This window comes from Saccopteryx bilineata, chromosome 5, assembly GCF_036850765.1.
Source record: "Saccopteryx bilineata isolate mSacBil1 chromosome 5, mSacBil1_pri_phased_curated, whole genome shotgun sequence".
Classification (NCBI taxonomy): domain Eukaryota; kingdom Metazoa; phylum Chordata; class Mammalia; order Chiroptera; family Emballonuridae; genus Saccopteryx; species Saccopteryx bilineata.
In genome coordinates this window covers 138060105-138074028 of record NC_089494.1, presented here as the reverse complement: position 1 = coordinate 138074028, position 13924 = coordinate 138060105, and the positions used below count along the sequence as shown (strand labels likewise).

The window sequence follows — 13924 nt, the reverse complement described above, 5'->3', positions numbered from 1 at the left end:
AATATTTCTTGCCATTCCCTTCTGGCCTCAAGTGTTTCTGTTGAGAAGTCAGATGTCATCCTTATGGGGGCTCCTTTGTAGGTGATAACTTTTTTTTCTCTTGCAGCTTTTAATATTTTCTCTTTATCGCTTAGCTTTGGTATTTTAATTATGATGTGTCTTGGTGTAGGTTTCTTTGGGTTTCTCTTTAATGGAGTCCTTTGTGCTTCTTGGATTTGTGAGAGTTTCTCTTGCATTAATTTAGGGAAGTTTTCAGCTATGATATGATTGAACAAAGTCTCTATCCCTTGTTCTTTTTCTTCTTCTTCAGGAACCCCTATGATGCGGATGTTATTTCTCTTCATGTTGTCACAGAGCTCTCTAAGAGTTTCCTCTGACTTTTTGAGTCTTTTTTCTCTTTTCTTCTCTGCTTTCATGCCTTCATTCCAGTTGTCCTCTAACTCGCTGATTCGATCCTCTGCTCTATCTATCCTGTTTTTAATTCCTTCCATTGTGGTCTTTATTTCTGATATTGTATTTGTCGTCTCCAACTGATTCTTTTTTATACTTGCTATTTCTTTGTTTAGGTTTTCAAACTGCCCCTCCATTGTTGTTCTAAGATCCCTAAGCATCCTTACAATCATTATTTTGAACTCCGCATCTGGAAGTTTGATTATTTCCATATCACTCAGTTCATCTCTTGAAGGTGTCTCTTGTGGTTTCATTTGGATTGCACTCCTTTGTCTTCTCATTTTCTTTTTTTTATTTTTTATTTTTTTATTTTATTTGTAGAGTTGGTTGAGTCTAGGCTTGGTGTTGTCTGCCTCCAGTTTTCAGTTGTGTTATTTTTAGGTCTTCGTGGGTTGGTATCAGCTATTACTTGTAATCCACTTTCGGATTTGGGCAGCTTTGAAGTCTTGATTTGTTTGTTTTCTTAACAGGTGATAGTGTTGTTAACTGATCTCAGCAGGGGGCTTCCTTGAAACTGTAACCAGGAATGCTGTGGGTGTAACCTGAGACGCTGAAGGTCTCTTCCTCCAACTAATCTCACTGGGGGCAGGGTTTTTTCTCAGCTTCAGTAGGGGGAGGTGTATCTCAGATCTCCATGGAGACCTGAGTTACTGCCCCTCCTCCCCACTTCTTGTTTTCAGCTGTGTCTTGTTGTGCTGATTGGAGCTGGATAGATGTCCGGAGATCTCTGATCCGGAAGCACTTCAGCTCTGTTTTGTGAAAGGTTCAGTCCCTCCCCCAGCTATGGCCGCCTCCAGCACGAATGAGTCAGCGTTTTTATTTTGTTTCTTGCATACCTTAGCCCCTCACAGTCTGTCCCTCTCCCTGTCCTTTCCACTTGGGAGATAAGCTGGTCTTTTCAACCCACCTTGCTCCCTGGTCGCCAGGTAAGTGGCTGTGAGCAGTAGTTTCTGCTCTTTTTCCTCTGTGAAATCCTCTCTGGGCTCTCAGCCTCACCCCCCCCCCCTTCCATTCCTGTAAGCAGAGGAGATTCAGGCACTCCTTACCAGGATTATTGTGGCTTCCTCTTTGCTCCTTGGTTTTTGAGAGCTGTTCTTGCAGTTCAGTGTTGGTTTTTCATGCTGATTTTTTCTAAATTGATTTGTATTCCAGTTTGGTGTTGAGAGCTGGGCGTCTGTGCGTCCGCCTACTCCGCTGCCATCTCCATCCTCTCAGCATTAATCTTTTAATGTTTTAGAGCATTTAGGACCCTGAGAAAATATCTCCAGCAAACTCTTCATGTTACAGGTGAGGTAGTTCATTTCCTTTGCCAAACAGCATACTACTAATTAGTAGCTGAAGGAGGCCTAGTAATCATGTCTCCTAATTTCCTAATCCAGACTTACCAAAAATGCCCAAAGGAGGGCAGCTAGTTTTGTTAGCGGCAGAAAAATGGAACCAGTTGTTACCCTCAGTTCTTGAGTTCTGGCTAAGAGAAGAGCCAAGGCTCAAATTATAAGAGAAAGTGTATTCAGAAAGTCAGTAGAATATTCATCAGCTTTCTGGATGTATTGTTGCAGGGTCGTGGTCTCCACTGATTGGTGGGCACCATGAGATCATTAGTCATTGCAGCTGGTCCTCACGTCAGCCATCAGCTGTCAGTCAGCCATGGCTGCGCCCTGCCTGATTTTGCAGCTTCTCTAGGCCTGGATCTGAAACTCAGCTGAGGCATAGATGTTGTCTGGGGTGGGGGCGGGGGAGTTAGCGCTTAAGGGAGTGGTCATGCAAGGGCTTGTATTGAATAGTTTGGCCAGTTGCTGGGCAGCCGGGGCTCTCCGCCCTGGAGACCCTCTGCACCTGGCCCATCGTTCTGCTCTCTCTGCTCATGCCGAGCTGCCACTGCAGTTTCAACCCACAGGGTGTTCCCGCCCCATCGTGTGGAAACACTTTTCCTCTAGTGGGCCATTGCTTCATTTGTCTTAGGCAAAGTAATGTTCCGATGCAAGATACAGTGTGATTTATTTCTGTCTCTTATCACTTGATTGTGTGACCGTTTTAGTTCTCAGTGTTTATCATCCCAATACTTGCAGATAAAAGTTCCAAAAGCTGGTATTTCAGAGAGCTTTCTGTAAAGGAGGGAGTCCCTTGGTAAAGATGCTTACCCACTCCTGGCACATTTCTGTGTAAATTTACAAATGGAGGTAAAATTTCACATCTTTCTCTTTCATAACCACTTGTGGCATGAGGCTGTCTCCTCTTCTAATAAGGGTGTCCTGTGGTGAGGTGAATTCCTGAACAATGTCCACCTTGTCTGCTTGGCCCCAAAGAGACTAGGTTGAGTGTGGAGAAACAAAGTCTGATTGTTGCTTTGAGGCAGTTTCCCAAGGTATGGTTCAATCTTGGACCGAACAAGTTGGAACAGAATCAGTCATGGAATTCAGACTGAAATGAACCTTCCTGTCCATATGCCCTTCTCTTCTTGATAAATCCATGGACAGGGCACCTGGGAGGAAAAAAAATACATGGGACAATTATCCAGAGATCAGGCTTTTAATTAGATTACATATATCTGGGTTTCCTTCTGTTTCAGATGGGTGAGTCAAATGATGACATCGACCAAATGTTCAGCAATTTGCTGGGAGAGATGGACCTTTTGACTCAGGTAAACCACCCTTTTTTAACTTTTAAATTAGAAAAAAATAGGGTTTCAGAATTTGATTTTATTATTAAAAGAGAGTATCTTTTTTCTTCTTCTTCTTTTTCCAATTGAGAGGAGAGGAGATAGAGTCCCACATGTGCCCCAACCGGGACCCACCCGGCAAGCCCCATCTGGGCCCAATGTTCTGCCCGTCCAGGGCCATGCTCGCAACTACTTTTAGTGCCTGAGGCAGAGGCTCCATGGAGCAGTCCTCAGTGCCTGGGGCCAATTCACTCAAACCAATCGAACCATGGCTGCAGGAGAGGAAGAGAGAGAGAAGGGGGAGAGGGAGAGGTGGAGAATCAGATGGTTGCATACCCTGTGTGCCCTAAGAATCGAACCCAGGACATCCACACACCAGACCAACACTCTACCACTGAGCCAACCAGCCAGAGCCAAGAGTACCTTTTTTAAAATACTGGAGGTTGACGGTATTTTATATTGCTGATGTAACTGTGAAGTGTTGGGGGAAAAAAAATAAAGCTTTTTCCTGAATGCAGCTGAGTTCAGTTGATTGAGTACATTGGTCAAAGATGCGTTCTGTGGCGGCAGTTCCTGCTCATCATGGCCAAACATTTAGCCAGTCAAGGAATTTTCTCCATATGAATCCCTCCCACGACCACCACCCCTGAAGAATTTGCCCTGCACTTACCTTTATAGAATGACTAGCTAAGAAAATTACACAATCTTTAGTAAATATTCTTGACAAATTTTTGAGGAAATGCTACATTTTAAAGGACTAATAAAGGGAGTTGCTGTGGCCTCCTTACACTGTAAGAACTTCATCCCCTCTAAGTAGCATGAAAGCCACTTAGCCATTGGCTCCAGAGCCTAAGAAAGCCCAGACTAACTGAGAGGTTGGCCACTGTCAGGCAGACTGGAGCCCAGAGGCTGCTGACCCGAGAACCACTGACCCAGGATACAGAGTCCCATGAGCTAGTGTCTCTTGTATGTTCTCACAGATTCAGAGCATGGTTAGCCCATCACTCCCTGCATGAAACAGTGAAGTAAAAATAACCCAATATTCCTAAATAAGGTGGGGATCTTAAATTTCTCTACATAGTATATGAAGAGTAATGTATGGAGGTTTCTTTTTTCTTTCTTTCTTTTTTTTATTTTTCGAAAGTTAGAAGCAGAGAGGCAGACAGACAGACTCCCACAAGCACCTGACTGGAATCCACCCGGCACACCCACCAGGGGGCGATGCTCTGCCCATCTGGGACGTTGCTCTGCTGCGGTCAGAGCCATTCTGTTTTCTGTGGCAGAGGCCATGGAGCCATCCTCAGCGCCTGGGCCAACTTTGCTCCAATGGAGCCTTGGCTGTGGGAGGGGAAGAGAGAGACAGAGAGGAAGGAGAGGGGGAGGGGTGGAGAAGCAGATGGACATTTCTCCTGTGTGCTCTGACTGGGAATCGAACCCGAGACTTCCACATTCCAGGCTAACGCTCTACTGCTGAGCCAACTGGCCAGGGCCAAGAGTAGTGTATGTTTTTTGAGAATGCTGTATGGTATATATGTCACAAATGAATCATTACAGGAAAATTTTAACTATCATCATTCCCAGTTGACCTGTTTTGTTTCAAGATCTACTTTCTAATGATTTTTAAGTTGTAATCTTATGTAGGGGGAGAAAAAAATCACGTAACATTTTCAAATAGGTACTCTGTTTTTAAAGAACATATTTAGAGAGAAAATGTCGAAACAATAAATGACTCTTGACCTAATGATTAAATATGCTGCAAAAATGTTAGTATCATGATTGACATAGGGGCGGGAATCTGTTTCCACAGAGTTTAGGAGTGGACACTCTTCCTCCTTCAGACCCTAAACCTCCCAGAGCTGAATTCAACTACAGTGTGGGTTTTAAGGATTTAAATGGTAAGCAAAGTAATTTTTTTCCTTAAGTAATTTGAAATCATAAGGACTGAAATCTGTGTGAAACTACAATTTGAAAACAAAATTTAAGGAACCTGGACATCATGATAAGTCTAATTTTTACAGTTGTGGATTTCAGATTGCATTTTTTGTGTGTCTGCATTGATGCATTGAATTGAGAAGGTAAGAAGACAGTTTTACCTGTAAGGAATGGGAATGCTATCCTGCATTTGCATACAGTCTCAAAACTATCTTTTTTTTTTTTTAAAGAGTAAAGGGAATTTCTTATTTCTAAGCCTTTAGAGTAATAAAGTACAGTAGTATAAGAAAATACTAAAAAGGAAATGTTTCTTCAAGGATAATATTGAGCCTGACCAGATGGTAGTGCAGTGGATAGGGCATCAGACTAGGACATAGAGGACCCAGGTTTGAAACCCTGAGGTCGCTGGCTTGAGCACAGGTTCATCCAGCTTGAGCACGAGCTCACCAGCTTGAGCACAGGGTTGCTTGAGCTTGGGCTTGAAGCCCAAGGTCACTGGCTTGAGCAAGGGGTCACTCACTCTGCTGTAGCCTCCTGCCTCCTGCCTCCTGCCATCAAAGCACATATGAGAAAGCAATCAATGAACAACTAAGGAACCACAATGAAAACTTGATGCTTCTCATCTCTCTCCGTTCCTGTCTGTCTGTCCCTATGTGTCCCTCTCTCTGACTCACTCTCTCTCTCTCTCTGTCAAAAAAAAATAATGTTAAACTATTTGTTTCATAATGATTGATAATATAGAAATGGATGCTTCCAAATATATATTTTTATTTCTATATATGATATATAATATGATATATTTTCTCTGTTTGACAGTTTTAATTCTCCCTGAAATCCTCATGTTATGTTATTAACAAAAATCTTTGTTCTTATTTAGTGCAGAGACAATCTTTAGTGCACGTACTATTCAAATTACAATGAATCTTGAAGTAATTGCCTCCAAGAGAATGAGAATTTATTCCAAGTCTTGAAAGACTTTCTAAAGACTGGAAGCACCTACCAAAATAATGAAAAGCAAAATAATAGAGAAATCCAGTTACATAAAGTCAGAGTTCCAAGTTTTTATTTTTGACATTCACTGGGTTTCTTTCTGATATTTTCAGTTATTTTTTGATAAATGCTAATGCTTATATTTTAATAAATTATAATATACCTCTTCAAATTTTCTTTTTTTACCATTCTCTTTTTTACTATTTTCTATATAAATTTATTATTTCTCTCTGTCATTTCCATCATAACATTGACTGAAAGAAGGTAAACTGAGTCACTTTTGCATGGGTAACAGTCATGAAGTTTCAGAAGAGCAATACAATTTTCTAAAATTATAACATTAATAGAGAGCATATAATGCACATTTGAGCAATGGAGATCTGTCCCTTTGCATTCACATATGTATCCTCTGTTTTCTTAGAAGAACATTTTACTCTCCCTGCGGATTTCAGTTATATAGTACAGTGTTATCAGCTGTGCTCACCATTTGATCCTCAGACCTTATTCATCTTATAACTGAAAGTTTGTGCCCTTTTAACAGCCTCTCCCTTTCTCCTCACCCCTCACCTCTACCCTCAACCCCTGACAACCAGTACTCAAATATTACTCTTTATTTTAATTATTATTATTTTTTAGAGAAAGAGACAGGAAGGGGGGAGGAGAGAGATGAAAAGCATCAACTTGTAGTTGCTTCATTTGAGTTATTTATTGATTACTTCTTATACATGCCTTGAGGTGGGGAGAGTGTCTCATGCTGAGCCAGTGACCCCTTGCTCAAGCCAACAACCTTAGGGCTCAAGTCAGCAACCTTTGGGCTCTAGCCAGTAATCTTTGGGTTCTAACCAGAGACCTTGGGATTATGTAGATGACCCCAACTCTGCGTTCAAGTTGAGGAGCCCATGCTCTAGCTGGCAATGTCAGGATTTCCAACCAGGGCCCTCAGCATCCTGGGCCAATTCTCAGTCCACTGCGCCCGGTCAAGTGTTACTCTTAAAATGACCGTCTATCAGTTTTTCCAAGCATAAATCTTTGTTCTAATTATTAACATGATTTTCCCTATCAGAATCCTTAAATGCACTGGAAGACCAAGATTTAGATGCGCTCATGGCAGATCTGGTGGCAGATATAAGTGAGGCTGAACAGAGGACAATCCAGGCACAGAAAGAGTCTTCTCAGAATCAGCATCATTCAGCACCTCTGCAAGTATCAGATTTCAGTGGTGCAGCCTCTCTGGGTCATGGAACAAATGTTGCTGCAACTAATTTGAGCCAATATGATGAGGATTTACCACTTCCACAAACGGACCCCATGTTAGACCTTCCTCTGCCGCCGCCGCCTCCCGAACCTCTCTCTCGGGTAAGTGCCTGGGGCCAGAGTGGGCAGGATCCTTGACCTCTGTGACCAATCACCTTTGACTATTTTCAAGTGAGGGTTACAGTCATACATTTGTACTCAGAAAGCCCTGAGATACTAAGACACGAGGGTACTGAGATGTTCATTGCAAAGGCAGAGCCCTCCAAAAGTATATATGATGCATCAGTGTCTAGAAAGAACATGGAGGTCATAACGGGAATTATTATGGGTTGACTTCTCCATTTGTTGAACTGCATGATATGACCCTCGTAACCCTGAAATCTCCTACAATGCCTTTTGAATGAACAAATATTAAATATAAATCAAATATTAAATCATATTCTCACTCTATTATATTTATTTGTAGAATTTATTGTAGAAAAGCTATTTAAAAGTTGATGATCCACATAGAGTAGAGACTTATTTTTTCAGTTTTATTGAACTATAACTGACATAATAGTCTGTAAGTGTACACATCATGTTGTGAAATGATCACCACAGTAAAGTTAGTCAACACCTCCATCACCTCACATAGTTACCTTTTGTGTGTATGTAACACAGTATTTTTTGCTATAGTCACCATGCTGTGCATTAGGTGCCCAAATTTATTTACCTTATATCTGGAAGTTTGTACCCTCTAACCAACATCTCACTATTTCCCTCACCCCCTGTGCCCTAGCAGCCATCCCTGTACTCTCTGTTTCTAATTGTTCAGCTGTTTTAGATTCCACATACAAGTGAAATCATACAGTATTTGTCTTTCTCTGCCTGACGTAGCTCAGTGTAATGCCTTCAAGGTTACTGTCATAAATGACAGGATTTTCTTCTTTCTTATGGCTGAACAATATTCTATTGTGCTTATATATACAGCTTTTTATAAATATATACCTGCTTTCTTTATGCATTCATCCATTAAAGAACACTTAGGTTGTTTCCAAGTTTTGGCTATTGTAACTAATGCTGCAATGAACATGGGAGTGCCAATCTCTTCAAAACAGTGATATTATTTCTTTTGGATAAACACCAGAAGTGAAATTGCTGGGTCATCTGGTAGAGCTATTTTTAATTTTTTGAAGAATCTCCATCCTGGTTTCCACAGTGGCTGCATTAACTTACATTCCGACCAACAGTGCACAAGTGTCCCTTTGCTCCACATCCTCACCAACACTTTTTGCTAGTTCTTTTTCTAATAGCCATCCTAACAAGCATTCTCTTACTATATAGGGTTCGTGAAGATGCCAGGGAGGCCATGATTCCCTAAAAGTATACACAAAGTTGAATGCATATGTGAAGTTTTTTGGACTTCATCTTTTTCAACATATTCTCAAAAGGGGTTTGTGGCTCAATAAATAAATAAATAAATAAGAGCCACTAGTGCAGCGGTTCTCAACCTGTGGGTCGCGACCCCGGCGGGGGTCGAACGACCAAAACACAGGGGTCACCTAAAGCCAAAGGTTGAGAACCGCTGCACTAGTGTGAAAAGATATATATCTACTTTCAAGCAATTAGAATGTAACCAGAGCAGCTCATTTCTTCATCATTATAAATACAAGTAGGAGAGCATCAATAATCCTATTCTCAGAATATGAACTTGCAACAGTCAAAGGGTTAGGGACTCATAACGTATTTAATTCTGTCTGCTCATGTGTGGTTGTCAGTGTTTTTTGGTGAATTACAAGTTTAAGTTTGAACCTAAGTCTTAACTTTGGGGTAATCGAGGACTCCTTTAGGAATCTAATGAAAACTAGAAATTTTAGAAAAGTACATATTGATCCAAAAGAATGCATATAATTTCAACTTGCAAAACTGAAACTCTGTACCTACTATAAATGATAACTCCCGATTCCCGTTCCCTGAAGCCCTTGGCAATTACTAGCTTACCTTCTATCTCTATGAATTTAACTGCTCTAAGCACCTCATATGGAAAGAGTTTTGGAGATGAATGAATGGTGCTGATGATTGCACAACAATGTGAATTATTTAATGCCACTGAAATGCACACTTAAAATGGCTAAAATGGTGTGTGTGTGTGTGTGTGTAAATAAAATTTCTGAAAGTGCTGAAATCCCTTGAACTCCACCTATAGATTCCTCAGTTGGACCCCAGCTTTGAGCCAGGCAGAAATTTTTGTGAACCAAATGTGTGAAGTTCTGTTAGCATCATTATTTCATCTTTTCAGTCAATATTCCTTGATAAAAAGGGTGACCGCCTTCTATGTTTCTGGGCTGGAAGTTGCTGTCATAATCACTTAATTCTGAAAATCGGTCATGCAAAATTTGGTGCCTATCACACAGCCTTTCATAACATAGTAACCAAGACACTAGCGACGGCACAGGTATCTACTCGCTGCTGCTCTTGAGTGGACTGTGTTGACTGCCTGCCGTTTTCCAGGAAGAAGAAGAAGCCCAGGCGAAGGCTGATAAAATTAAGCTGGCGCTGGAAAAGCTGAAAGAGGCCAAGGTCAAGAAGGTAAACTCGGAATCATTTTTGCATGGGGCAGTTATATTGATGACATTTTATTATACTTAATTTTTTTTTGAACAATTTATCCTTTTCATTGAATTTATTGGGGTGACACTGGTTAACAAAATTATACAGATTTTAGGTGTACAATTCCAGAACACATCATCTTTACACTATATTATGTGGTCCCCACCGCAAGTCAGGTCTCCCTCCACCACCACTGATCCCCTCGACCCTCCTTCCCCTCCCTCACACCCGCTCCCATCAAGCATCACACTGTTGTCTGTGTCCATGGGTTCTTTCTACTTTTTTCTTTTTTGCTCAATCCCTTCACTCCCCACCCAAGAACTGTCGTCAGCCTGCTCTTTATCTATGAACCTGTTTCTATTTTGCTTGTTAGTTTATTTTGTTTATTGCAATCCACATATACATGAAATCATCATATAGTATTTGTCTTCCTCTAACTGGCATATTTCACTTAGCATAATACCATTTAGGGCCATCCATACTGTTGAAAAGGGTAAGAGTCCCTTCTTCTTCTAGCTGTAAGTACTCCATTGTGAATGCACCACAGCTTTCTTATCCACTCGTCTGCTGATGGCACTGGGGCTAGTTCCAGATCTTGCCTATTGCAGACAACACTGCAGTGAACATAGGGGTAAATATATTCTTTCAAATTAGTGTTTCTGGTTTTTTTGAATAGATTTCTAAAAGTGGAATTGCTGGGTCATTATACTTAAATTTCAAGTGGTGTTTTCCAAATAATTATAATTTTTTTAAACTTTAAGGACAAAGATAAATTATTTAGATAATCTTTCTATGACATCAGTTAGCTCATTTGTGATAGATAAATAGGAGACTTATCTTAATATAAATGTGGAAGTTTTCAAGTCTCTAGACCCAGGGCACCCTCACACCCAGGAAGCCCTCTCTGGTTCTGCTCAGCCATTCGCTACCAATGGGTGGCGCCACCTTCCGGGCCTGTCACCTTCTGGGCCTGCCTTCCTCAGGTTCCGCTTCTGTTGGCCTTGCCTCCATCTCAGCATTTCAGTGATTGCTTTTGTGCATTTTTCATGTTCCCTGAAGCAGCCTCTAGCCTCGCTGCCTGCCCTGGATGCCTGAGATACCTCCCCATGTGCCAAATAATGATTTGCCAGTGCTCTGGTTTCAGAGCTGCCCAGGTTTGAGAAACCTGTCCCTAACCTACTTTCCAATAAGCCTACAATTGTATTGTGCATTTTTGTAAAGCTTGGGTTTTTCAAAAGTACGTACATTGTATCATAATAGAAACACCTCTATTTAACTTTAGTAGAAGCATATACCTAATTTAAGTTAATAATAGTTAATTAAGAGAAAGATAAAACAGTCTTTGTCTTATTTCAACTTCTGAAGCATACGGCATCCCTGAGACTCACTAAGAGCTTTTCACATGCAGTTGGGTGAATTGGTGCTTTTCGTGTCGGGCGTTAGACTTTACGTTCATGGTCTTTTAAGTAAAGGTGTTTAATATATGTTGATTGATAGTCAATAAATGTTCCATGACTGTCCCTGGATCCAGTCTTTCAAAGTTCATCTATGAGTCTTCCCTCATCAACCTGCTTCTATTCATTCCAAACATGCATGAACTTACCATTATTCTTACCTGTTCTCTACCTGTGGTTAAATTCCACGATCAACTGAAAATCTGCATCCTCGGCTGCCTGGCCCTCCCTCCCCTTGGACTCATCCTGTGACCGGAGGTCCCATCCAGCTCCCCTGGCCCCCCTCAGCCTGGGCCCTCAGTGTGGCTGGAGCTTCCCCAGTCCAGTCACTCTTCCACTCACCTAGGAGACTGTGTCTCCCTCGTCCTCTTTTAAAACCAGTACCTCCTTCCTCATCCACGTTCTCCCACCTGGTGGCACTGCTGCCCATTGTACTTCCCTGCCTGCCTGCACGAACCTGTAACATAGAGTCCATGGTCTTTCCTGTGACTCTGGTGAACTGTCCTGTTGCTGCAATCAGGCTCTCCTTGTGTGCTCTCATCCCCACCCTGTCTTCTGTCCCTCTGCTCCAAGGCCTCCAGTGGCCCCATCGCACATAGTGAAGAAGGAGAAGAGGTCAGTGCCCCTGACCAAATAAATCAGGTATTGCATGTTTAAAAATTCTTGTTTTTGGCACACCAGTTGAAAATTGCTGCTGTAATGGATTAGAAAAGGGAAGCTTTTTCATTCTTAAATCATTTTACCTTCTATCACATGGTGTGGATATGAAACGTACTTAGTTTGTTAAGTCACGTAACTGTGATTTAGCGGTGTTGTGTGTTGGTGTAGACACTTCAGCTTGCAAATGAGGTGGAAGCTGTGAAAAATAATAAATGTCATTCTTCTTGCTAAAAGTCACCAGCCTTCTCTTCATTCTTTTTTCTCTAAGTTTTATTATTGTGGACATTCATAACTACATGTGGATGAAATTTAGTTTGCAGTTTCTGCCAAAAAAAAAACCCTTTCGTCATCAAATTATGTTGTTTATTTTTTCTGTATATATAAAAGTGAAAGAAAACACCAATATGTTTTATTTTCTCAAGTAAGAATGAAATGTGGTCAAACATCATTTTACTATCGGGAAGATGGCGGCTTCTCAGCCCTCACATTGGCAGCATTTCCTAGGACGTGCAGCTACTTCATTGCAGCAATTCTTAAGTGGTGTGCCACAAAAATTTTTAAGCCATGCAATCCCTAACTGTTTAGTCAGGGTACTGACCTCTTTCCCCTTCAATTGTCAATTTAAAAAAAGAAAATCACAACAGCCAAAACAACAATAGCTATTGGGCATGAATGAATCAAAATTATACCGAGTTTTTCGTCAGATTGGCAAAATACTGTATATATTTTTGGTGTGCTGCACCACACCAAATATTAATTTAAGAAAATTAATTTTAGTTAATTAGTTTATGTGTGCTATGAGATAAAAAGCTGAAAATCGCTGCTTTATACCAATAATTCTCAGCAGAGAGCAGCAGGTATGCCTTCCACGAAAATAAATCCTCGTAAAGACCACTGATTTAGGAACATCTGGTTTTCCATGCAGCCTTCCAGGCCTCACTTCTCACGTCCGGTGAATGTGTCTTTGACACTGGACCCATGATTTTAAATCCATTGAAAGACAAATGTGGAAAAAAAGCAGCTATCCAACTAGAGATTTCTGGGCTACAGGTTTTCAAGGGGAATAAAGTGTTCTCAGGCAAGCCTGCATTTGCATGGTCCCAGGAATGGGAAATGCACTTTTACTGCCTGATCTCTACATTTTGACTCTTGGGAAGACAGGGCACCGTTACATGAAGCTTCACCTTGTGATCTTTACTGCAGCTAACCCAGACTTCTGTCACCACCCACGCCTTCGGTTGCTATTAGTAACTCTGCCATAACAGTCCACAGGAACTGTCCCTCCACTCTGTGAACAACATACTGTTCTGATGATCAGACTAGGTGGAGCAGTCTCCCAGCTGCTCAGAATTAACCCAGACTTGTGGAGAGGAAGATATGTTACCAATTGTTGGGCCTCTCTCTCCATTCCATCTAATCACTTTTTAAATAATGCTAAGTCTCATTTGTGAAGTACCGTGACCCACCCTAGGCAAACAGAACAGGCAGAACTTGTCCTGAGCTATATTTCACACTTCTCTTTTCAAGTTAGGATGGAGATGTAAGCAAGTAAGAGATGGCTGTGGTTGATGATGTTTCCGGGTTTTCTCTACCACCTTTGTATGGGAGGGTGGGGCACAGCCGCAGGCTGCAGGTGCGTGCCTGATCATCTGGGGGAGAGAGTAGCCTCTCCTTCCCCCACCGCACTCGAAGGTAGACCCTGACCTGATTTAGGTAGGATCAGTGTAGTAAGCACATTTCCACTGCTCCTTCTGAAGACTGAATATATACCACTATTATAACCTGTAGCACTCATAGATAACAAACTACTCTAATTAAAAAATATGCTACAGGCCCTGGCCGGTTGGCTCAGCGGTAGAGTGTCGGCCTGGCGTGCGGGGGACCCGGGTTCGATTCCCGGCCAGGGCACATGGAGAAGCGCCCATTTGCTTCTCCA

At 41.6% G+C, this 13924-nt stretch overlaps 1 protein-coding gene across 2 annotated transcripts in view; it reads left to right on the top strand.

Annotated features, from left to right (window-relative positions):
- Positions 1-13924, top strand: part of APBB1IP (amyloid beta precursor protein binding family B member 1 interacting protein) — a 122061-nt gene that overhangs the window by 62661 nt on the left and 45476 nt on the right. For both annotated transcript variants that reach the window (XM_066280611.1, XM_066280610.1), the window contains exons 3-6: positions 3020-3091; positions 4917-5004; positions 7095-7387; positions 9776-9853. In XM_066280611.1, the coding sequence (XP_066136708.1) occupies positions 3020-3091; positions 4917-5004; positions 7095-7387; positions 9776-9853 (531 nt within the window). The remainder of the gene's footprint in view (positions 1-3019; positions 3092-4916; positions 5005-7094; positions 7388-9775; positions 9854-13924) is intronic.